Here is a 20,314-nt window from a genome sequence, read left to right on the forward strand (position 1 = left end):
ATTGTAAAAGGGTTCACCCACTCAGTGTAACAGCACTCTGAACAGTAGCAAAATAGACATGTATTCATATAAAAATATAGCAGAGTATTACTTTCAGGCTGAAAAAGTTGTAGAGGCCATTTGCACACCACTCATCATTTGAATCCATTTATTCATGCTGTTGATGTCAAGCATAAACATATTGCAAGCCTCTACAAACGGGCTAAGTAGAAATCAGACATGGTTGGAAAATTTGTCTCCTGTCTATTGTTTACACCCCACCTTTAATAGGAATGTCTTCATTGATTCATTCTGATGTAGCTAGGTGATAGATGCTTCCAGTTCATCCATCTTTGCTTTCTGCAGAACCAAGAACCGGTGTTCTCCAAAGATGGCAGCAGATTCTTCCTGACTGTCCCGGTCAAACAAGGAGGACGTGGAGAGTTTCATCACATCGCCATGTTCACCACACAGGTGAAGGTCCAGTTTATACTCCCTCCCCATTAAGTTGATGCAGCCAGTTTTCACACCCAAAGGATTCTAACAGGATGGATGTTGTGTGCTGCCAGAGCTTTACTAGAGCTGTCATGTGCAGCTGGGTGCATACTCTCAAGTAGTTTAAAATTACTCATAGCAGACCTTATTTGTCATGCTATTGTTGAACCAATTTTTAGATGTTGCCATAATTAAGAAACTTCTTGCACAAGTGATTCATGCCCAGTATGGGCCCAATAAAAAGAGCCAGTTGTCATCAAAACAGATACTTGACAGTCCCCATCTGTATCTGCATGTTGGATTTAATGTTGGTAGAGATGAACAGTGATATTTAATGGCATGTTGCCATGGATAGTTTCTCTGCTGTTCTTAGCACAGAGGCTCCTCAGATTTTACTCCAATTACTGTAACACATTCCCAATATTAAAATGCATGCTTTAGTTTTTGGATGAATACATTACTTGGTTTGCCTGTGTAGGTCATTATGAATTTGTCAGACCTGATTTATTTTTTTACAATGTATGAGGCAAATACTAATGTGCCAACAGGTCTTCATATTTCAGTAATAACATTGTATTTGGATTGTTCAAAACAACCCTCATGGCTTACTGACAATTCATATGATTGTTATCTGACCTGTCACTTCTATGGTAAAGGTTTGGGTTGGGTTAAAACGTAATGTCCATGATGGGCGCGAGGGGCACAGTTTGGTTATTTAAAAGGAAAGGAATAAAAGTGTTTAAAAAGAGATTAAAGGAGCCACGCGACAGGTAGTTCAGCTGGAGTTATTTTACTTTAAAAAAGCCCCCCACATCTACTCCAATAACTTCCCCGGACAAATGAAAAGTAAAACTCCAGTGTCACAGTATGACAATTCATTTTATACAAAGATAAATAACAATTAAATAATACAATGGTAATTTATTCACATTCAAAATATTAAGATGGTGTGAACTGGGATCCCCAGTGCACAAATCATAGAAATGTTCAATTTGATTTAATCCATTCAATAAAGATTTTACTTTATTTTAATTCCCCACCGTATGTAACCAGGAAAAGTGGCTCACTTAGAATAAGATTCGACACATGCCAGCAACAGTATATTAAACATAGTTTCCAAAAAACAACACAAGTATTTTACAGTATTTTATCTTGAGAAAGAATAAGTGTTTTGCACACCCAACCATTCTCCCAGCCTCTTCCCTAAAGGTGTGTTCACACTGATTGCAAAGCATATTTTGCCTGGAGTGTTTGTCCAGTCTATGTTAATTTGCTCTAAACAGCCAATGTATTGTTTGGCACCATGGCAACTATTGCGTGTGTGTGTGTGTGTGTGCGTGCCCGTGAGTGTTTAGTGGTTTACCTTTTGTTGCTGTACATCTATTAATTCAAACAGCCTCTAGGTAAGAATACATTTGAGCAAACATTTTCAACGCAATTTGCATCGCCAACACTGAGTCTGTGTCTTTTTGCAATCAGTTGCCTATTTCTATCAGATTTGTATGCAGTCACATCGTCTCTCTAACTCGCTTCTTTTTCAGTCTGAACACACCTTTAGGGTTTTGGCAGATTTTACTATGGAACACTGCACGGGAAACATTTTTTCATATTATAACTCATAATTATGAATTTTAACGTTACTTTGGACCATCATTCACATATTTCTGAAATAACATCCGACTTTGTGTGTATGTGTGGGCAATCCCGCGCCAAATTGTAGGCTCTACTACCTGCATCCATTTCTGTAGCCAGTAAACTAACGTTACGTGATGGACGTTCACTTTAGCTCTTGATATTGGACATTTCAAAAATGACCTAGGCTCATTGACTTCAGTTTTAACAATAAACACATGAGCGGCCAAACTAGACTCAATATCTCAAAGACATCACTGAAGTTTAAAGAAATTTGAAATGCGAGCTGGATCTTCATCCTACCTGCTTGTCCCCAGGTGGTCTGTTGTGTCTGAAAACAAGCAGCAAAGCTACTGTGCTGTGTTCAAGTACACTGAGGGAAAATAAAACTGCAAAAAATTGTAAAATGGCTATAAATGAATTTACCCCAAAAAAAAACAAACAATGACTTTATTTTTGAATCTGAAAGGGAACGCTGTTCCATCAACATTTACTCGTGTAACGGCATTCCAAGGCGTTTTCCCCCATTTCCACCACTGAATGTAACACAGTAATGCTTAAATGTCATTATTCTCAAACATGAATTCAAGAGGTTCCCATTCAGAAAGCATACACATAGGGCGTCATTTAAACACCTCGGCCACTGATGCTGCTGTGTTTCTGTAGCCTGGGAAAACCCTGAAGAACTTCCAGCAAATTTGAGATTTGCTCTGCAAGTCAGTCTGGCCAACAGCCCATTCAAGTCCATTTCCAATTTTTCCAAATCGAGGCACCAATCACAACCGTTGATGCAGGCTTTACACCAATCATAACCGTTGAGGCGGGCTTTACACCAATCACAACCGTTGAGGCGGGCTTTACACGATGAATATAGCGCAGCGACAGTAAGCAGCTTTTTGTTTACATTCAACATGACGGCCACCAAAGCGCAGCAAGCCGTTGATGCTGCTGTCGCTGCTACGTCACCCGGATCGTTGGTCTGATTGGTTAAAGGACTATCCAATTTCGCCCAGAGGCATTTGAACGGCGTCCGTTGGTGACGCCCCCTTTGGAAATGGGCTGTGAATGAACCTTCCCCAGACCCACTCTCAGTTACAACTGAGAAGGGTCTGGTGTCAACCAGGCTAGTGTCTGGTATGGATGGTTTCAAATACACAGCACACAACCAGACCTGAGCATACAGAAGCAACATGATTAGACGTTGCAAAACGTGACCTATACTCATCTTCTTTTGTTTCTCTCAGTTCAGAGCAGATCAAAATGAAGTCCGACATCTCACCTCAGGGAACTGGGAGGTGACCAGGATCGTTGCCTTTGATGAGAACACTGACAACCTGTAAGTCTACATACGTTTCTTAAGGCGCTTTCACACCTATAGGTCGGTGGGACGTTGCAACATTGTTGCATTTTTCATTTGCTTGGGTTTGCATTCACAAACGTTCACACTGCGCTTTGTCAAACACACCAAACACTATACACACACATATATATATATATATATAGGACACACAGTCAGAACGGTTGCTTGTTTAGTGGACAGAATATCTGTGTGAAACTCGCCGACACTTCTGGTCTCTGGAATAATGGACAGACACCAAATTTATAACGTATTGGGTTTTCTGGTTCTGCTTTAGTGTTTCTAATATTTTAGAAGAAGGTGAGCAATGTGAGCAGCTGACAGACAGTGGGCGAAAGAAAGAGCCACAGACGTCCAGCGTTCTATGGTTTTATTCGGTTATGGATCTGGAAGATATCATCCCTTAAATCAAATTGTGTGCAAGGTTGAAATGTCAGGCTAGTAAATGCATGTTTTTTTTTTGGTTCACTTCCTGTATTTGGGTCACATCGCATTTTCACCTGAGGTGAACCGAACTCTAGAGCACTTGAGACCGAGAACTCTAGCAAACTGAGTCCCCTTTTTTCAGGTGGACCTGAGTTTGCTTGTTTGGTGCGCACCAGAGTTTGCGTGAGCTTTCACACCGCCCCAAACCAACCAGACTATCTGACAAAACGCTCCAGATTTTGGTTAAGACGGACCAAACTGCTCAGGTTTGAAGGCAACCTCAAAGGGAAATAATCAAAATGCATGAGCTAGATTCTCCTTAAATGAAACTAAAGTGAACACTAAATTGTATTCTTTTCTCTTCACTTCACTATGGATACCACCCTCATACTGTACACAAAAGACAGTTGCTGATGAGATGTTTGAATGCAGCTTAAAGAAAGAGATAATGAAGTCCAGTGTTTAATGTAGCATGTCTGTTTGCTCTTATTGTTTTCAGATATTTTCTCAGCACAGAGGGCTCGCCACGCAGACGCCAACTCTTCAGGTTTGTTTTGACCAAGTTATTATACAGCGCTCACTGTTGACAGCTGTTGTACTTAACTCTGGTAATGGGTTGGAAAGCTGCCCAAACCTTTTGTGTTAGCGGGTCACATTTGAACCGTGATTTAAGTCTGCTCATAATACTCAAAAACAATGATTATGATCCAATATTGTTTTTCACCTCATAGCTAACTTATTATGTATTCATATGCATATCAACACTGCGTTTTATGTTGTTGTTTTTTTCATCTTAATCATTTAAATTCACTCATTACATTTCATCAGTATTTACGTTATGTCTGCTCTGTATTGCTTTGTAGTAACAACCATTGTATTAACAGTGAATATACGCTGGTTTTATTTCATCTTTTAATTAGCTGCAATTAATTTATCTTGCTAATCATTATTGTCTGTGTCTCCAAAGTCTGATATATATCTTATCGATAACACTTTACTTGAAGGTATCTACATAAGAGTGACATGACACTGTCATGAACACGACACATGAACCCTAACCCTAATCCTAATCCTAACTCTAACCCTAACCATAATTTACCGAAAAACAACCAAATGACAAATTACTAAAAGAAGCGTTATATCATAAACGTTTATGACTTGTTTATAATGTTTATGACACGTTCATGACAGTGTCATGTCACTCCTATGTCACTCTTTACCTTCAAGTAAAGTGTAACCATCTTATCTTCTGTGTATGTCCCGTTTTTGGTCTAGAAAATGACAGAAAATAGTGAAAACAGCAGCAAACCGCAAATCCTCATATTAGAGAAGCCGGATCCAGGAAATGTTGGTGTAAAAAGTGACTTAAACAATGAATTTTCTGTCAATTAACTCTACACTGCTTTGCTACTTTGTCTACCTGAAAGGAATAAACTGTTTTATTATTTGATATTATATACATTTTAATATCTTTTGGACAATGTTGATAATACAGTTCTTTGCCATAGAGCTGTAACCTGTATCAAGTTGTACTGTATGTACACAGGAATACATTTAGCTGGATACGTTCCATTTTTGGGATTGTTTGACCACAAGAAGAAAAAAAAAAGTAATTCCAGCATTTGCCTCCATCTTTTACTTAAAAAGTGTTGTACTTTCTCTCCGCAGTGTTAAAACTGTGGGTCTGTTCCCGCGCCGGTGTTTGACATGCGAACTAAATAAAGCTCACTGTCTGTACTTCGATGCTGACATCAGCCCCACAAACCAGCACGTTATCCTCCAATGTAAAGGTAAGCCGTCACACTTCCTCATTTAAGGCTCTCCCTGTGTCTGCTTTTAAACTCCTGTTCAAGTTTGAGCTAGTCTAGATCCTTGACGTTCCACTTTCGGGATTGTTACGGTGCTTCAGGAAATTCCGCCGGATGTATGTGGAGTAGCCAGTAGCCAGACCCTCCTTTAGAGCGCTTTGGAGGAGGGTCTGCCAAAGCGAGACTAAGTTAGAGCAGTATTTCTCAAAAAGTGGTCTAGGTAGATTGGGTAAAATATCATCTTTTAAATTTAAAATTCGAAACAGGGTTTCTCAAACTGTCTGCCAGCGACTCCAAGGCCAAATAGTGAGGTGCATAGATGTCCTGTTTTCAATATTAAATAAACTCCTACAGTATGTAAATTCAAACATTATTTGAATTGTTGTCGGACAATTAATGTCTCCGATTTATGTCACAAATGATCAGCTGACATTGGAAGGAAATTTGGAGGAATAAAGTACACTTTACTGTCCACTGACAAGATTGATCGATGGCTAAGACAGACCCAGTGGTAATAGTGGTAAGGTGGTCAGCGGTCGTCTGCCAATCGGAAGGTTGGTGGTTCGATCCCTTGCCCTGCAGTCCCACGTCGAAGTCTCCTTGGGCAAGACACTGAACCCCAAATTGCTCCCAATGCCGCAGCCTCAGCCACAGTGAAAGTGTGTGAAATTGGGAGCTATACTGTGTTTTATGTTCCTAATTTATATAGCCATTTTTCTGAGATCATCTGGCAGATGCCAGGGTTTGTCTGTTGTAATCTGTCGCTCTCTCCGACTATTCGGTTTTAAATTCAGCGCTCATCAGTTCCAAACGAGAGTCATTAAATTAAACAATTGGCCACTCTTTTGTGCATAATTACTTTTAGGTAGCGTTATTGGTCAGAGAGTATCTTGTTTAATGGAGGGTAACTCTTAATGTTGTTTGTGGTTTCAATTTATGTGGAGCAGGTGAGAGTACTGCATGCTCAGAAGCATTTGCGCTCTGGCGTGGTGATTAATTGGACCATAACACTGTTCCCTTTCCCAAAAGCAATAAAAAAATAATGGAGAAAGCTTGTTGTCTTTGGAGGGCCAAGTTCACATAAACCCGACAAAGTTTGTCCAGACACTGGTTTTCATCAGGAACAACACAAGCCTTTTAATTCCACTCATAAAATACTTGTGATTGGTTTGGTGTTGAAAGCCGGTACATGCACATATTGTAAGCATTTCTCTCTGTGACACAAGTGAGTGTAGAAGAATGCAAAGGTCAAAGCTAATGCAGTCTACCAGCAGTAAGTCCAGAGAGGAAATAAAGTCCAAGCAACGGTTTGTGTTTCAGTACGAGGACAGTAGAGCAGGAGCATTGTGGGTTTTGCGGTGTCTGTGAGTAATTCAGCCGCAGCTGAGCTATTCAGCAAAACTGACCTCGCTGACTAATTATTTTTACAAAAGGATGTTAAAAGGAACTGACTTAATGTGACAGTCTAATGATATTAGTGAGGTAATGTTTGTGACCTTTAACCCCTAATTGATACAGGTTAAGTGAGCGGAAAAATCGGGAAAACAAGACGGCTGCCTGCATTCAACTTTTGTGTAGCTGCTTTACAGGAGCAACTTTGTCACACAGAATAATTCTATTTGCAATGTTTGAAGACGTTTTTACTCGATCATTTTAAATCGTCCTTCACTATCTGCATAGCAAACATCATCCTGCAGTGAGAATTACAGAGTAACGTTTAAATTACACTCACAAGCTTTTATTTTTCCTTTCAGGTCCTGGAGCCCCAACTGTGATCTTACACAGCCTCAATAATTCAAGTAAGGGATCCATTTAATCTTTTGGTAATGACCAACCCGTTCTCATTCCGAACTCGTAAAATAAGGACGTTTGGACAGTGGCTGTCAGCGTCTAATGCGACGAAAAGGCGTCTTTCAGCGTGTTTGTGTAACCCACCAGGGAGAGCAGCAGTTAGATAGGATTTAGAGAGTAGTATGTAAGGGCGAGGTTGGTTGGTTGGTTGGGGGGGTGGATGGGTCAAACACAGGACTTTCACCCAGGAGAGCGGGATTCGCGTCCTGCTTGTCACGCTAGCTATAGTCGTTTTTTTCTTTCCTCCGATGTGTCACGGAACCATACGCCCACCCACGACCTTTTCCTTAACCCAACCGTCCTGTAGTTCCCGTGTGTCATGGAACCGTAAGCCCACCCACGACCTTTTGCTAAACCCAACTGTCCTGTAGTTCCCGTGTGTCACGGAACCGTAAGCCCACCCACGACCTTTTCCTTAACATAACTGCGTCAAAAGGGACGGCAATAGTCCCGCCAAAGCGCTTTTACTTAAAGCGCTAAAGTGAGATGGGTGTGAGAACGTGTTGAAATGACTGGTATGTGATGACCATCGTATGCCAGGATCAGACTACATAATGTTTCTGTCTTTCACGGCAGTCACTATGTCAGACTAGTCTAGACAGACATAGTGCCATACATTCTTGGTCTGTCTTGGACGATAGAGTGGCAACACTACAAGTATGACAGCGACCAGCCCCCGACCGATAAACGCGTACTGTCGTCAAGATCACGCGCAAGTTCCTAGGTCGTTGGGGAGGTGTGGGACAAGCAGTTGTCAACTACGGCTGGTGGGTGTTGTTTCCTACGCTTCCAATTCATTGTCTATGTGAGCAGCCGTGCAATGCATTCTGGTAGCATTGCAGGGACTTTGGAGAAGCGGGGCGGCCGGCTCGGCTCAACGCCTTTCAATAACTCACGAAAATCTTTTAAACTGACCGTTGTCGATCTGAACTGCATAGCCTATCTCTCTATTTTCAGAAACACATTTCGGTGAACTATATACTACCTATACTAACTATAAACTCATATAAAATAAGAGACCGCTTTCCAAACTCTCTCAGCACTCTCTCGTCCTGTTGGTGGAGGGCACTCTCTCCTCCTATTGGTCAATGTCAAGAAACACGGCGTAGAATATGTCGCGCTAAGCGGAAGAAGACAAAACATACTGGCATGCTAGAATTTCTGCATTCGTCGGTCCGGACCCTCATAATTGGGCAGGACTCTGAGGGCGTTTTCACAGCTGTGGTTCATTTGCTTTGGTCCGAATCAGTTGGTGAGTTAGTAAAGTTGGAGCGATTTTGCCCTCGGTCGGTTCGGTTTGGTTTGGTTTCACACCTGGAAAAATCCAAGCCTACCAAAACGTGTCATTACAAATCCGGCAAGAACGTCCAGCCCTCTTATTGGTCGGATATGTCTGGGGGCGGGAACAAGAAAGTAAATACAGGAAGAAGGTCCTGTGTTCTGGTCTAGTGGTCAAACCAGCTCATTTCATTAAAATTATCAGACATTGTTTCGCAAGAGACGTGACTACGTGTGCTGTGGTCACCGAGACTTGGCTCTGCTGTGCTGGCGTCTGTCTCCAATTTTAGCAGCAGCTGGTTTGAACACAGAGATACGAGTGACGGACGGCAAGCTTGACTACAGTCTGTTTCTGTGATAGAAACACTGCAAGCTGCTACAGTTTGCTGCTCTGCTGCATCGCAGATTGCTAAACACACCTGACTACAGGAGACATTTAGCTCAGACTTGCGGAGTACATATAGTTGGTGCGGTTCGAGTACGGATCACGTTCTCACCACAAACGAACCGCTCCAGAGTTCGATTGAAAGCGTACCGAGACCACCTCTTCAAGCAGGTCTCGGTACGCTTGTTTGGTCCACTTTTAGTGCGCACCAGAGTTTGATTGCCGCGTTCTCACCTGCCCAAACGAACCGTACCAGCGGGGCAAACAAACTCTAGTTCGATTCAACCGAACTAAAGGCTGTCAGTGTGAAAACGCCATGAAAGTGTGTCTGCGACGTGTCTGTCGCGTCAAAATCGGGCTGAATTTGTGTAGCCTGATCCTGGCATTTAAGGGGACATACTGTATGATGCTCACTTCAGGTTCATACTTTTATTTTGTGTTTCTACTAGAACATGTTTTCATGCTGTCTGCCTGAATATACCTGTATTCACCCTCTGTCTGAAAGGCTCAGTTTTAGCTCCTGTCTCTTTAAGCCCCCCTCCTAATACTTTTATTGTTTTTGCTTTATAATGAAAAATCAATATCACTTGTTATATGGGACCTTTAAAGGATAATTCCAGTTAATTTTGACCTGGTGTGTTTCCTGTAAATGTGTGGCTTATATATTGTGGCTTTAAGGGTCATGCCAACTTTGCACTCGCCAATTCAGCTGTAGAGATTTGGGGAAATGAGGAGGGGGGGTGTCTGCGTGAGCTTCTACAGCTTTCCCTACAAACGTGATTGTACTTGAATCATTTCAAACTCTTGTCTCTGAGTCTGGCTGGAAGTAAATACAAAAAAGCCACCTAAAACAGGCATTATGGCTCTGGCTACTGTTTGTTAGCACAACAGGTCAAGCTGCTAAAATGACTTTAATAGAAGAGATGTTTTTGGGGTAGGGTTAGGGATCTGCGGATTTCTTTAGGTTGTTGAATAAGGCTTTGAAACTAAAATAAACTAAAACTACTTGTCACCGTACTGCACATGGATCCTCAAATTTGTGTGTCTTGTTTTTTAGTATAAACGACTGTGATTGCATCGATGGGGTTGCTAAAGCCAAGATCTGAGTCTATATTAAAAACAATAGTGAAGGCAAAACTTGAATGGGGGTTGATGAGTTTTCCTTTTTGAAAATTGCATTATGTCTGAGCCAACAGCATTTAGGGTTGATTCGGGTCAACAAATCTGGATTTGTTCCTTCTTTTCAGTACACAGATGCTGCTTCTTCTTATCCATACCAGTATGTCTATCAGAAGATTTTTTCCTCTAAAAATTGAACAGCTGTGCTGCAGAAAGGCAAGCAATTTGCCAAGAGTTATTTGGATAGGCCCTCCATCCACAGCTGGGAACTCAAGACCCGTGGCGGTTTCATAATGAGGCGTCTATTGATTTTGGGTTTTCCATTAGAAGTGCTGGATGAATTCCATTTCATTTAGCTGCTTCTCAGATGGCTTGAATGGAAAAATACCAGAGGGTCATTGTTTATTACATGTGGAGGGGCTCCTGTTTTTGCAGCCAAAACGAGCAAGCTGCTGTGTGTAAAATGCCTTTTAGAAGTGGAACCTTTTGACAGGATTCTTTTTGTGGTCATCCAAATTTAACAGTAGTACAAATGACCATCATTATGATGGCTTGAATTAGGGTCAGCAGCAAATGATTTAGTTTCCTTTCCCAAATCACAAACTATATCCAGCTTTTACGATTTTTACAAATCCCCAAAACAAGTAAAAAAAAAACGTGATTTACTATAATTTTTGATTGCATATTTCATATTACCATCTCATCACGTATTGCAATTTAGTACTAGCTCTTTCACTTGCAGCAGTTAAACTCCAAAGAGATGGAATCCAGGAATGTATTCATCTCACCAAACCATTTAAATTGACCACAGAATGAAACAATGTCAGAAACGATCCACGAGACTCAGATCTCATCCTTCTTACCTACACCTTCCATCTCATCTCATTATATCACAGGCTCTGAAGACAAGGCCTCATGCTAATATGGGTCATTTGTATGCAGCGACACCTTGATTATTGGCAGCAATGTTTGGGCTCCATCATTCACATTTTCCTCATCTTTACAGATTACTACATCCTTGGGAACAACTCTTTGCTGAAGGCTGCCTTGAATTGGAAAAGGATCCAGATGACTGACTTTAGAATTGTTCAGATAGAACATTTTGGTGAGAACTATATATTGGTTTCCATACTGTTACTGTGAATTACAGATAAATTTGTGATACCATTTATTTTCCTTTTTTTTCTTTTTACAGATTTACCATTGAAGATCTCCTATCCACCAGACTTCTCTGAGTCCCGTCACTATGGACTGCTGTTGTTGATGTACGTACCATTTGTAATGACACAATATACCGCAGAATATGTCAGAAATGCATACTGATCAATTCTATCGACAACCGACCAGAATTAGCTTTTGATTTAGACATTTATCAAATCAGGAGCACGATCGGCGATTCCCTGAGTATTTTTCTCTCCACCCCCGCCTACTTACCCATGTGATACAGTTCCAAACAATGGAACTGTATGTTTGTTAGCAGTTTAAAAAAAAATGTATGTCTTCAGTAGGAAACTATGTACTTGGGGCTGAGTGAAAGTGGATTGGAAGTTGGAAATTATTGAAAGACGGATTGCTGGTTTTGGTCTCTAATGGGATTTGTTGACAATAAGAAAGATAACAGCCTTATCCTTTCAAATTAAAGTAACTAAGCAATCATGAGTTACATTATTTAAAGCAATGGCCAAATGAAGCTTCATGAAGTTTCATGAAACCTTCTTCTTTATTTTCTGAGCCCACTCTATGTCTAAATTGTCATTCCTTGAGCCTTTTTCTTTAAACAAGAGCGCCATCTACTGAGTTTAGAAAACTCATAAAATGGTTCACAAAGCTTCATGAAGTTTCATTTGGGCATCACTAGTTGTTTTACAAAGACCAATCGTTAATCAAGCTATTGGAGAAGCTCTCCTAAAACAAATCTTCTAAAACAAAACAAAAAATTACAAATTCACAAAAGTCCTATTGATTGATTGCTTTCAGCTCCATTAGTTTGATTTTGCCTGTGGTGAGGATTCTCTGAGGTTTCTTTATGTGTATGTTCTGTGCGGTGTTCAGTGACAGCGCCCCTGGTGGCCAGGCTGTGTCTGACCTCTTCTCTCTGAGCTGGGACTCTGTGCTGGTCAGCTCGGACAGCGTCATCGTGGCTCGTCTGGACGGCCGGGGCAGCGGCTTCCAGGGTCAGAGGGTCCTGCACGACGTTCACCAGAGACTGGGGACTGTTGATGTTCAGGATCAGGTCGCAGCAGTAGAGTACGTCATCAAATTCGCTTTATTCTTTAAAGCGTCTTTTTTTTTTTTCTCTACACATTTAACGAAATCCTCTTAAAAACGCATGCAAATCCCCTGAAGGAGAGCTTCATAATGGTTACATATATACAGATTAACTTTGAACGTCATGTTTTGGAGTGACTGTACAGCACAGCACCGGTCAGGATGAACAATGTGATCGGAAACAATGTGCATAATTGAAAACATGGTGGTTTTATGTCTTATCATGTCACAGCTGCTGCTTTCTTCTTAGCTGTTATCTCCAAACAGACTTTTGATTGAAATTTACACAGTTTTTTCATTCCTTGGATGTGCAAACAAGAGGACTAAAGCTGGCATTGCTTTTGTTTGCAGTCTCTTTTCATGCACCTTAATTGTCCGCACTTGTCAATGTGGTACTACATTCCGCTTGTTATGTGTTTCCTCTGCTGTGATGTCCCTCGTCTACCAGCTGCAAATGTTTCTCCATGCTCCAGTTGGTTTTCTTTTCATTTCCAGCCAATTATCAGCCAATTTCCTATTATTTCATAGGTTATGTGTTGTTCCTTTTAATTTGTTAATTGCGACTCAATACATTAAAGCCCTCACACACATTCAATTTACTTTTTAAGATTGTACAGTACAATCATATACCAGCTTTTGCAGAATACTGTATTACTGAGATGTTTTCCCAGCATGAGCAATGGGGCAGGTGTAGATTAAACTTGATTCCTCACACACCATACATACTGTATGATTAATAACATGATCACGTGTGAGATGCTCTGGAAGGTTATTTAACACTTTGCTGTAGGTAGGAGTGAGTCATTCGATAAATGTGTCTTTTTCAGTTTTAGCAAAGAGCGTTTTTTACTCTGACGTTTGCTCCTTAGAGCCCCAGTTCGCTTCTACTGTACTAACCTCGAGCTACAGCGGAGTGTCACAGAGCTTAGAGTGACCTTAATTCAATCAAATCGGTCTCATCATAATACATTTGATCATTACTTTGCATTAATTAGCAAACATTACTGATGTTGGGTATCAGTCTTTTTCAACCAGATGATTTGCACACACTAATTCTCCGTAATTCCAACCGAAGCGATTGCTGAAAGACTTGCGACACAACTTCCCAAATTTAAGTACAAATATACAGAGCACAGTGAATTAAAAATATTAACAAGTCATGAAATGAAATAAGATTGATCATGTCTACCCTATAACACTCTGCTATTTTGGAATCAGATAATATGAATGTGTTATCCTTAGCTCATTTATGGTATCTGCTTTTATTTCCAGATTCATGATGAAATTTCCATATATTGATCGGACACGGATAGCAGTGTTTGGAAAGGTGAGCCAATGTTCCTGTCTATAATTAGATGTAAAATGAATTCATGCTCAGTCAATATTTCCCATAAGCATATTATTTTACCAAAAATATAATTGCTGTCATGTTACATGTTTTTTTTAGTTTTTTTTATTCCACTTAAAGCAGGTCTCCTTTTTTTTTTTGCAAGTATCAGGAGGTTGAATTTCCAGTGAATTTCACAACTTTAAAGATGTAATCATCAAAGTTCCATAAATGTTTGTATGTGTCTGCTCAGGGTTATGGAGCGTACATAACATTAATGATGCTCAAGTCTACTGACAGCCTCTTCAAATGTGCATGTGCGATGTCCCCAGTGACAGACTGGAAACTCTATGGTGAGTACAGAATCCCTCCATCAATCCTGCATCATGTTTGCGTTGAATTGACACTCTGATTTCTGTCTCCATATTTGCAATCTGGCGAGTCCGAAGAATCAGTAAAACATTCAAGTACAGAAACTAATGGCATGTTAGCGCGGGGAGTAAACTAAAGATTTTCTGTCCGTAAAGAATCGGTTCACCCCTGCCATAACAGTGAGGTTAAAATAATAGACAAAGCTTTCTGGGCCTGAAAAATGAAGCAAATGCTGAAGTGCCTTAAAGCTGCATTCTATCTAATTTCCAGTAGGGGGCGACTCCAGTGGCTCCAAATGACCCTATTTCTGCCTTGATTTACTACCTCAGTAAACATTTTTATGGCCTCAATTACTAGTTTCAAGTCTTCTTCAACACAGCATAATGTTCATTTTGTAAATTATGGTTCCACTTATTTTAAAATAGACGATAAAGCAGGGGATGCTTTAGGGGCGTGGCTACACGCCGACCTGTCAATCAAGACAGTGGTTTAGCAATGCTAACCATGGCACTGTGTGTTTTCACTTCATCACAGTTAAGATTTTCTGTACTGCCGTATATGCAGTTGAAAGGCGGAAGTACCCGGAGGACTGTGTTTAACTGCCAGTAAATCTCTGCTGCATGACTCGCTTCAGAAGGGTTGGAAAGCGTCAACTTTCCCTCTGTAGCGTTTAGCTTAGCGTTTGCGCTGTTGCCACCATAAATAACCACTGGCTTGGTCGCGTCACCCTCCCCAGCTCCGCCCTCTCGTCCAAAAATTGCCTTGTCCGGTTTCCAAAAATCAAGATGGCGATGGCTGAAATGCCAAACTCGAGGCTTCCATACACCACAAACCATGGGGTAATGTTACTGCTGCTATAGTCTATATCGACGATGTTTCATCCCCGGGATTGGCCAGAAATTCCGCCGGATGTCCCTGATTTCGGCCGGATGTCTGTTTCCTTCCGCTTTCTTTGTGTTGGCATTCTAAACTCCGGTGGATGTATGAGGACTATGGTTAACTGCTCCTCAGATCTCTGCAGGGTAAATCCAGACAGCTAGCTCCGGCGCTTAGCACCGCCCAAGACGATTGTGATTGGTCTAAATAAATGTCAATAAACCAGAGCATGTTTTACTCCCATCCCGAAATGCTGTATGGACTAGCCAGACCCTCTTCCTACGGAGCGCTGTGGAAGAAGGTCTGGCAATGCGAGACTACTGCTGCTACCTCCGCTATTTTTACAGTCTATGGGTGAATCTCAGCTTTTAGCACCACATCTAAAGACCATATTAAAGAGCGTTCTATACTAGGCTTAAGATGTCACAGAGGACACACACAAGGTGTTATTTTCTCCTCACTGGAAGCATTGTTTTTGGGCTCAGGATGACAGGAACTCCACTTTGTTTAGGTAATAAGCAGCAGCTGATTCAATGTCTACCGGTGACACTGTTTACACTGTATCACTTCTCATTTGCACAGCATCAGCGTTCTCCGAGCGATACCTTGGCATGCCATTACGGGATGACAGCAGATATCAGGTACATGTTTACTACCTCCCTCCACCCCCACACTTGTTTGCTGTTGATCTTGGAAAGCAGCTTGCCGAAACATCAGTGACACACCTCCAGTTAAGCTCCCACAGTTACTGAATGCTGCTATCAAAGTCAGAGGCAGCGATGCTTCACCTCATCCTGTGTCTTTTTCATGCTCCGTAGGATTTTGTCACTCATCTCTCTTTGGTAACTGTGTGCACCAGTATGTTAGATCACATGCCGGAGGTTTTTTTATAAGCTGCTGCAAAAAGGTTGCCTGGCTCTCTCAGGGCTTCTGCACAGACAAGCTGTTTAGCTAGAGTATCAGAGGTGTTTTCCACAGCGATAGGAAAGAGGCATTGGGGTAGAACAAAAGTGTTTTTTGCAAGCACATCAAATTCACTGCTTTCAGTATACTGCAGCTTTGCATTTCCTGTCTGCAGACTTGGGCTTCATCAATACTACTACGTTTTGGTTTAAAAACTAATATCTTTTGCAACGCTCACAGCTCAAGTCCACAGTCCTCCAGCGCTGATGAGCCCCTAAAACAAAGACATTTTTAAACACTGCTGCCCCCGTTTTGGTTTGAAAATTCCGGGGTTGCTATGTAGTCTGGACGGACCCAAACGGAGACCTTTGGAAACAACGACGCAAGTCAGTCAGTCTTAGTCTTAGTTAGGTTGGCTTACATACCTTTTCAGTAACAGTTCCACCTCGTCGTCAGTTTAATATAATAAATCCCTGCTCTTACTTTTCACCGTTGTTGTTCTTTTTCCAAAGTATTTTCTGTATTTTCAACTTATACATCTATGATTTTGATGTCTGACAATCTGCTTCCTGTTTACACCAGCATGCACATGCCCAGTGTATGCAAATGGTTACGTGATATACTGTCGTCAGACGTGTTAATGTGGACGGAGATTAGTTCTGCTACTGGAGCTAAAACGCTTGTGTGGACGACATAGCATGTAGCCTTGGTTTTACATCTTTTTCCTCACAATTTGCAGTGATATTCCAAGCATAGAAAATAGTGTCAATGTGAGATTCTTTATCACTTGAAAATCTCATATTGGACAAATCTGACTGGTTGTGTATACATGTTATCAGGATATAATGCTAACAGCTTTCATTTGATCATACTTCTGTCTTTTTATAGCTTTCTTCAATGCCATTTAGCATATCTATCGATCTATTATTTCTGATTTCCTCGCAGTTTTCCAGTGTGCTGCAGAACGTTCAAGCACTTAGGGAGCAGACACTGATGCTAGTGCATGGCACAGCAGATGGTAAGAGGAAATAAACTGTGATATAATTAAGATACTGTATATGTAATGTATCTCTGCTGAGCACAAAGAAGCATGCAATCCTAGAACGTAATGAGTCAAATGGTTTTTACTCAAAAGATAAAAGCAAAAATTGGTTATCTAAATTGATGCTGGGATTTCCAGGGGAAAATATTCGCTGCTTAACCATGCATGTCATATTTGTTGAGATATTTTCATCATGCAGAATCTGATTATCTTTTTGTTTTCCCAGTTAGAATTCAGTTTAAGTCTTGCTGACATGTTTTTTTATTCCCAGCCAACATCCACTTCCAGCATACTGCTGAGCTCATCAAGAACCTTGTGAAAGTTGGAGCAAACTACTCAATGCAGGTGAGTATCGCAGAGACAAAAACACCATGGCACATCCTCCATACTGCACTTTACAAAACAGTGATGGAAATGCATGTTTTGTACAATGCCACACATGCAAAATAATGTAAATAATATATTTAAGCCCAGTTCAGACCAAAGATTTGCAATGAGACAAGTAGAAACTTGCAACTCCCTGCAATATGCCGGTCTGCAATGTCCTAAAACCTGCAGGTTTACACAAATAAGGCGAGACGGTGTATCATCTCAACAAAGTAAAAGACAAATAGAGAGTTTTAACAAAACGCAGAGCAGTCCAAGTTGGGAGGGGGTTTGTTCGGCCGCTCCCATCCCCCCACTAAATTGACAGTATTAAATAGCCCAGTCTGATGGCTGGGCCAGAGCTCCATTTTTCGCTTTCTTCAGATGTGAGCACCAGGCCGGCCCATGTAAAGGCTGAGGGCCATACTGTCACCTGTTATAATACGCCCGCCTGTAACTGACATCTAAAATTGAAATATGACCCCAGGCCGGTTCGGCCTGTGATGGACTGGCCATTTGGAAATCTCCCAAACCTCACGCCAGTCCGCTGTGGTACAGATTGTGTGCACACTTGTAATGACCTTGTAACACTCCTTTAAGCAGCTCATAAAGTTGTGCCCCAGAAGCACAATAGAAAACAGACATTACCTTGGCTGAATTACATCCTCTGGCATTTATTGAAGACGAGATGCATCCTTGAAAGAAATCTATTTGGTCTACAGATGTGGGCGTTTGGCAACTGCTATATAAGAGTCTATCAAACAAAGTTACAAGTGTGGAGCAACAGAACTTAAGATAAATGGGATCCCTCAAAATGAGAGCCTTGTGGTTGCAAATTATTTATTAGAGAATTCCACTTTCATGTGGTTGTAAATAATGATACAACTGCAATAGCCTACATTTTGAATTTATTGATTAGTCTAAGTTAAGTAAAAGGACTTTATTCCAGACACGGCACCAGGATTTCAATTTTGGGCCAAAGTAATTTTGGCTGGCCCTTTTAATTACAAAAGTTAATATTGTTTGCCTTCCTTTGACGGTTTCCGACTGGTAGTCTCACTAAAACAGAAATGACTGATATGCTGTGGAAAGCAAAAAACATGCCTGGTTGACTATGACACTCTATACATATTTTCAATACTGAGATAGCTCATTACTTACCCACAACAGTTAGTATTTATTACAAGCCGCACATTGCTAAAGTCGTGCAAAGATGAAACGTAGCTTCTCTATCATGTTGATGATCCATCATATAAGTTGATTCACTGAAGGGAGAGAGAGAGAGAGAGAGAGAGAGAGATTGTCTGCTGGATGAGCTAGATAGACTTTTAACAAGACAGAGTGTGGCGTTAAGAAAGAGGAAGAAAGTAAAGAAGAAAGAAAAAATATGTTCTCCCAGTTATTTAGGATGGGCCAATTGTACAAGTGGGTGGGCCCAGGCCTGTTAGGCCCACCCACAATGCCATGTCTGCTTTATTCTTATCAAATTCAAAAGTAAAAGACAGTTGGATGAGTTGATGTTCATTTCCCTGTGTTCTGAAATGGTGTAAGTCCAGTATACAAAAAAGATGGCAAATCTTTCAGATCGCACCCAGTGTGTTTGGGTAAATAACATCGCCAAAGGCCTGTACTACGGGAGTCCCACAAGGCTCCATACTAGGGCCATTGTTATTTAGTTTGTACCTCGATGATCTCCTGTCTGTGTGAAATGATGGATCCTACACTTTTGTTTAAAAAGCACATGAAGAAGATGGGCACAGCTCACCTGGACCCTTTAACTATAAAAGCTAGCACATGTCCCATATCCCATCTGCCTCCCATCCCCCCTGATCCTACTCTGTATGTCTTCAAACCTCTGTCCACTAATTTACTTATGTTTTACCCACCAGATCTACCCAGATGAGGGCCATTTCTTGTCTCAGCAGAGTCGCCAGCACCTCTACGCGACACTGACCAGCTTCTACAGGGAGTGTCTTAAGGAGGAGTTACTACCGGTGCCTGATGAGGAAGAAGAGGAGGAGGAGTAGGCGGGAGGTGTTGAGGGTCAGACCTTGGGCAGAGCTTAAAGAACTTTGCTAAAATCTGTCAAGGCCTTTCACGTTTGGACCAAGTGTTTGGTGGGTTAGAGCTGCTGTGTGTGTGTGTGTGTGTGTGTGTGTGTGTGTGCGTGTGTGTGCGTGCGTGCGTGTGTGCGTGTGTGTGTGTGTGCGTGTGTGCGTGCGTGCGTGTAAGTGTGTTAAAAACATAGCTGAAGGACACAACAGTGACGCCAGGACTTGAGGCGGGAACTGCCCTCTAGCATAAACTTATTTCAGTTTTGGGACGCTCCGTTTCTTCACAAAGCGCACAGAAGACTGCCTCCATCTTTTGCAGGCTCTCTGGGCTGTAGTCATCCACAAGTGCATGGTTCTTTTTTCTCTCGCAGCTTCACTCAAATTTTCCAAGTTAGTCTCCTTTGTGGTAGCACTTGGGAGGAAAAGAACACAGATGTACACTTTAGATCTCACCTCTCTTTTGGTTGTTGTATTGTTGCACAAGGAAATGCTCCAGACTGGCTGTGAAAAACGTTAAGTCACGCAACTTCACCACAACAGAGACAATCCTGAATAAGTGCTATTTCCTGCTGAAACCCTCCGCCATCGCCTGCCCTAAATGAAAACGGTCTTTATAAGTCACACTTTATTGGACAGGGGTCTTGTGTAGACATGTACAATGCCTTATGAGGTTCAACATACTGTAATATTACTTGCTGGCAGTGGTAATCATCCAATAGCAGTGTCATGTTAACCTATGTCAACTCAGGTACACAAGAAACAGCACTGCAGTCAGT

At 41.4% G+C, this 20,314-nt stretch overlaps 1 protein-coding gene across 1 annotated transcript in view; it reads left to right on the plus strand.

Annotated features, from left to right (window-relative positions):
* dpp10 (dipeptidyl peptidase like 10) overlaps positions 1 to 19,668 on the plus strand; it is a 129,834-nt gene extending 110,166 nt beyond the window's left edge. Inside the window, exons 13-26 of the mRNA XM_078263073.1 lie at positions 346 to 453; positions 3,351 to 3,442; positions 4,389 to 4,436; positions 5,558 to 5,679; positions 7,452 to 7,496; positions 11,337 to 11,435; positions 11,526 to 11,595; positions 12,383 to 12,577; positions 13,871 to 13,925; positions 14,179 to 14,278; positions 15,756 to 15,814; positions 17,022 to 17,094; positions 17,390 to 17,463; positions 19,374 to 19,668. Of these exons, the coding sequence (XP_078119199.1) occupies positions 346 to 453; positions 3,351 to 3,442; positions 4,389 to 4,436; positions 5,558 to 5,679; positions 7,452 to 7,496; positions 11,337 to 11,435; positions 11,526 to 11,595; positions 12,383 to 12,577; positions 13,871 to 13,925; positions 14,179 to 14,278; positions 15,756 to 15,814; positions 17,022 to 17,094; positions 17,390 to 17,463; positions 19,374 to 19,511 (1,278 nt within the window). The 3' untranslated portion in view covers positions 19,512 to 19,668. The remainder of the gene's footprint in view (positions 1 to 345; positions 454 to 3,350; positions 3,443 to 4,388; positions 4,437 to 5,557; positions 5,680 to 7,451; positions 7,497 to 11,336; positions 11,436 to 11,525; positions 11,596 to 12,382; positions 12,578 to 13,870; positions 13,926 to 14,178; positions 14,279 to 15,755; positions 15,815 to 17,021; positions 17,095 to 17,389; positions 17,464 to 19,373) is intronic.
* Positions 19,669 to 20,314: the final 646 nt, after the last annotated feature.

Source organism: Sander vitreus, chromosome 11 (assembly GCF_031162955.1).
Source record: "Sander vitreus isolate 19-12246 chromosome 11, sanVit1, whole genome shotgun sequence".
NCBI classification, from domain to species: Eukaryota; Metazoa; Chordata; class Actinopteri; order Perciformes; family Percidae; genus Sander; species Sander vitreus.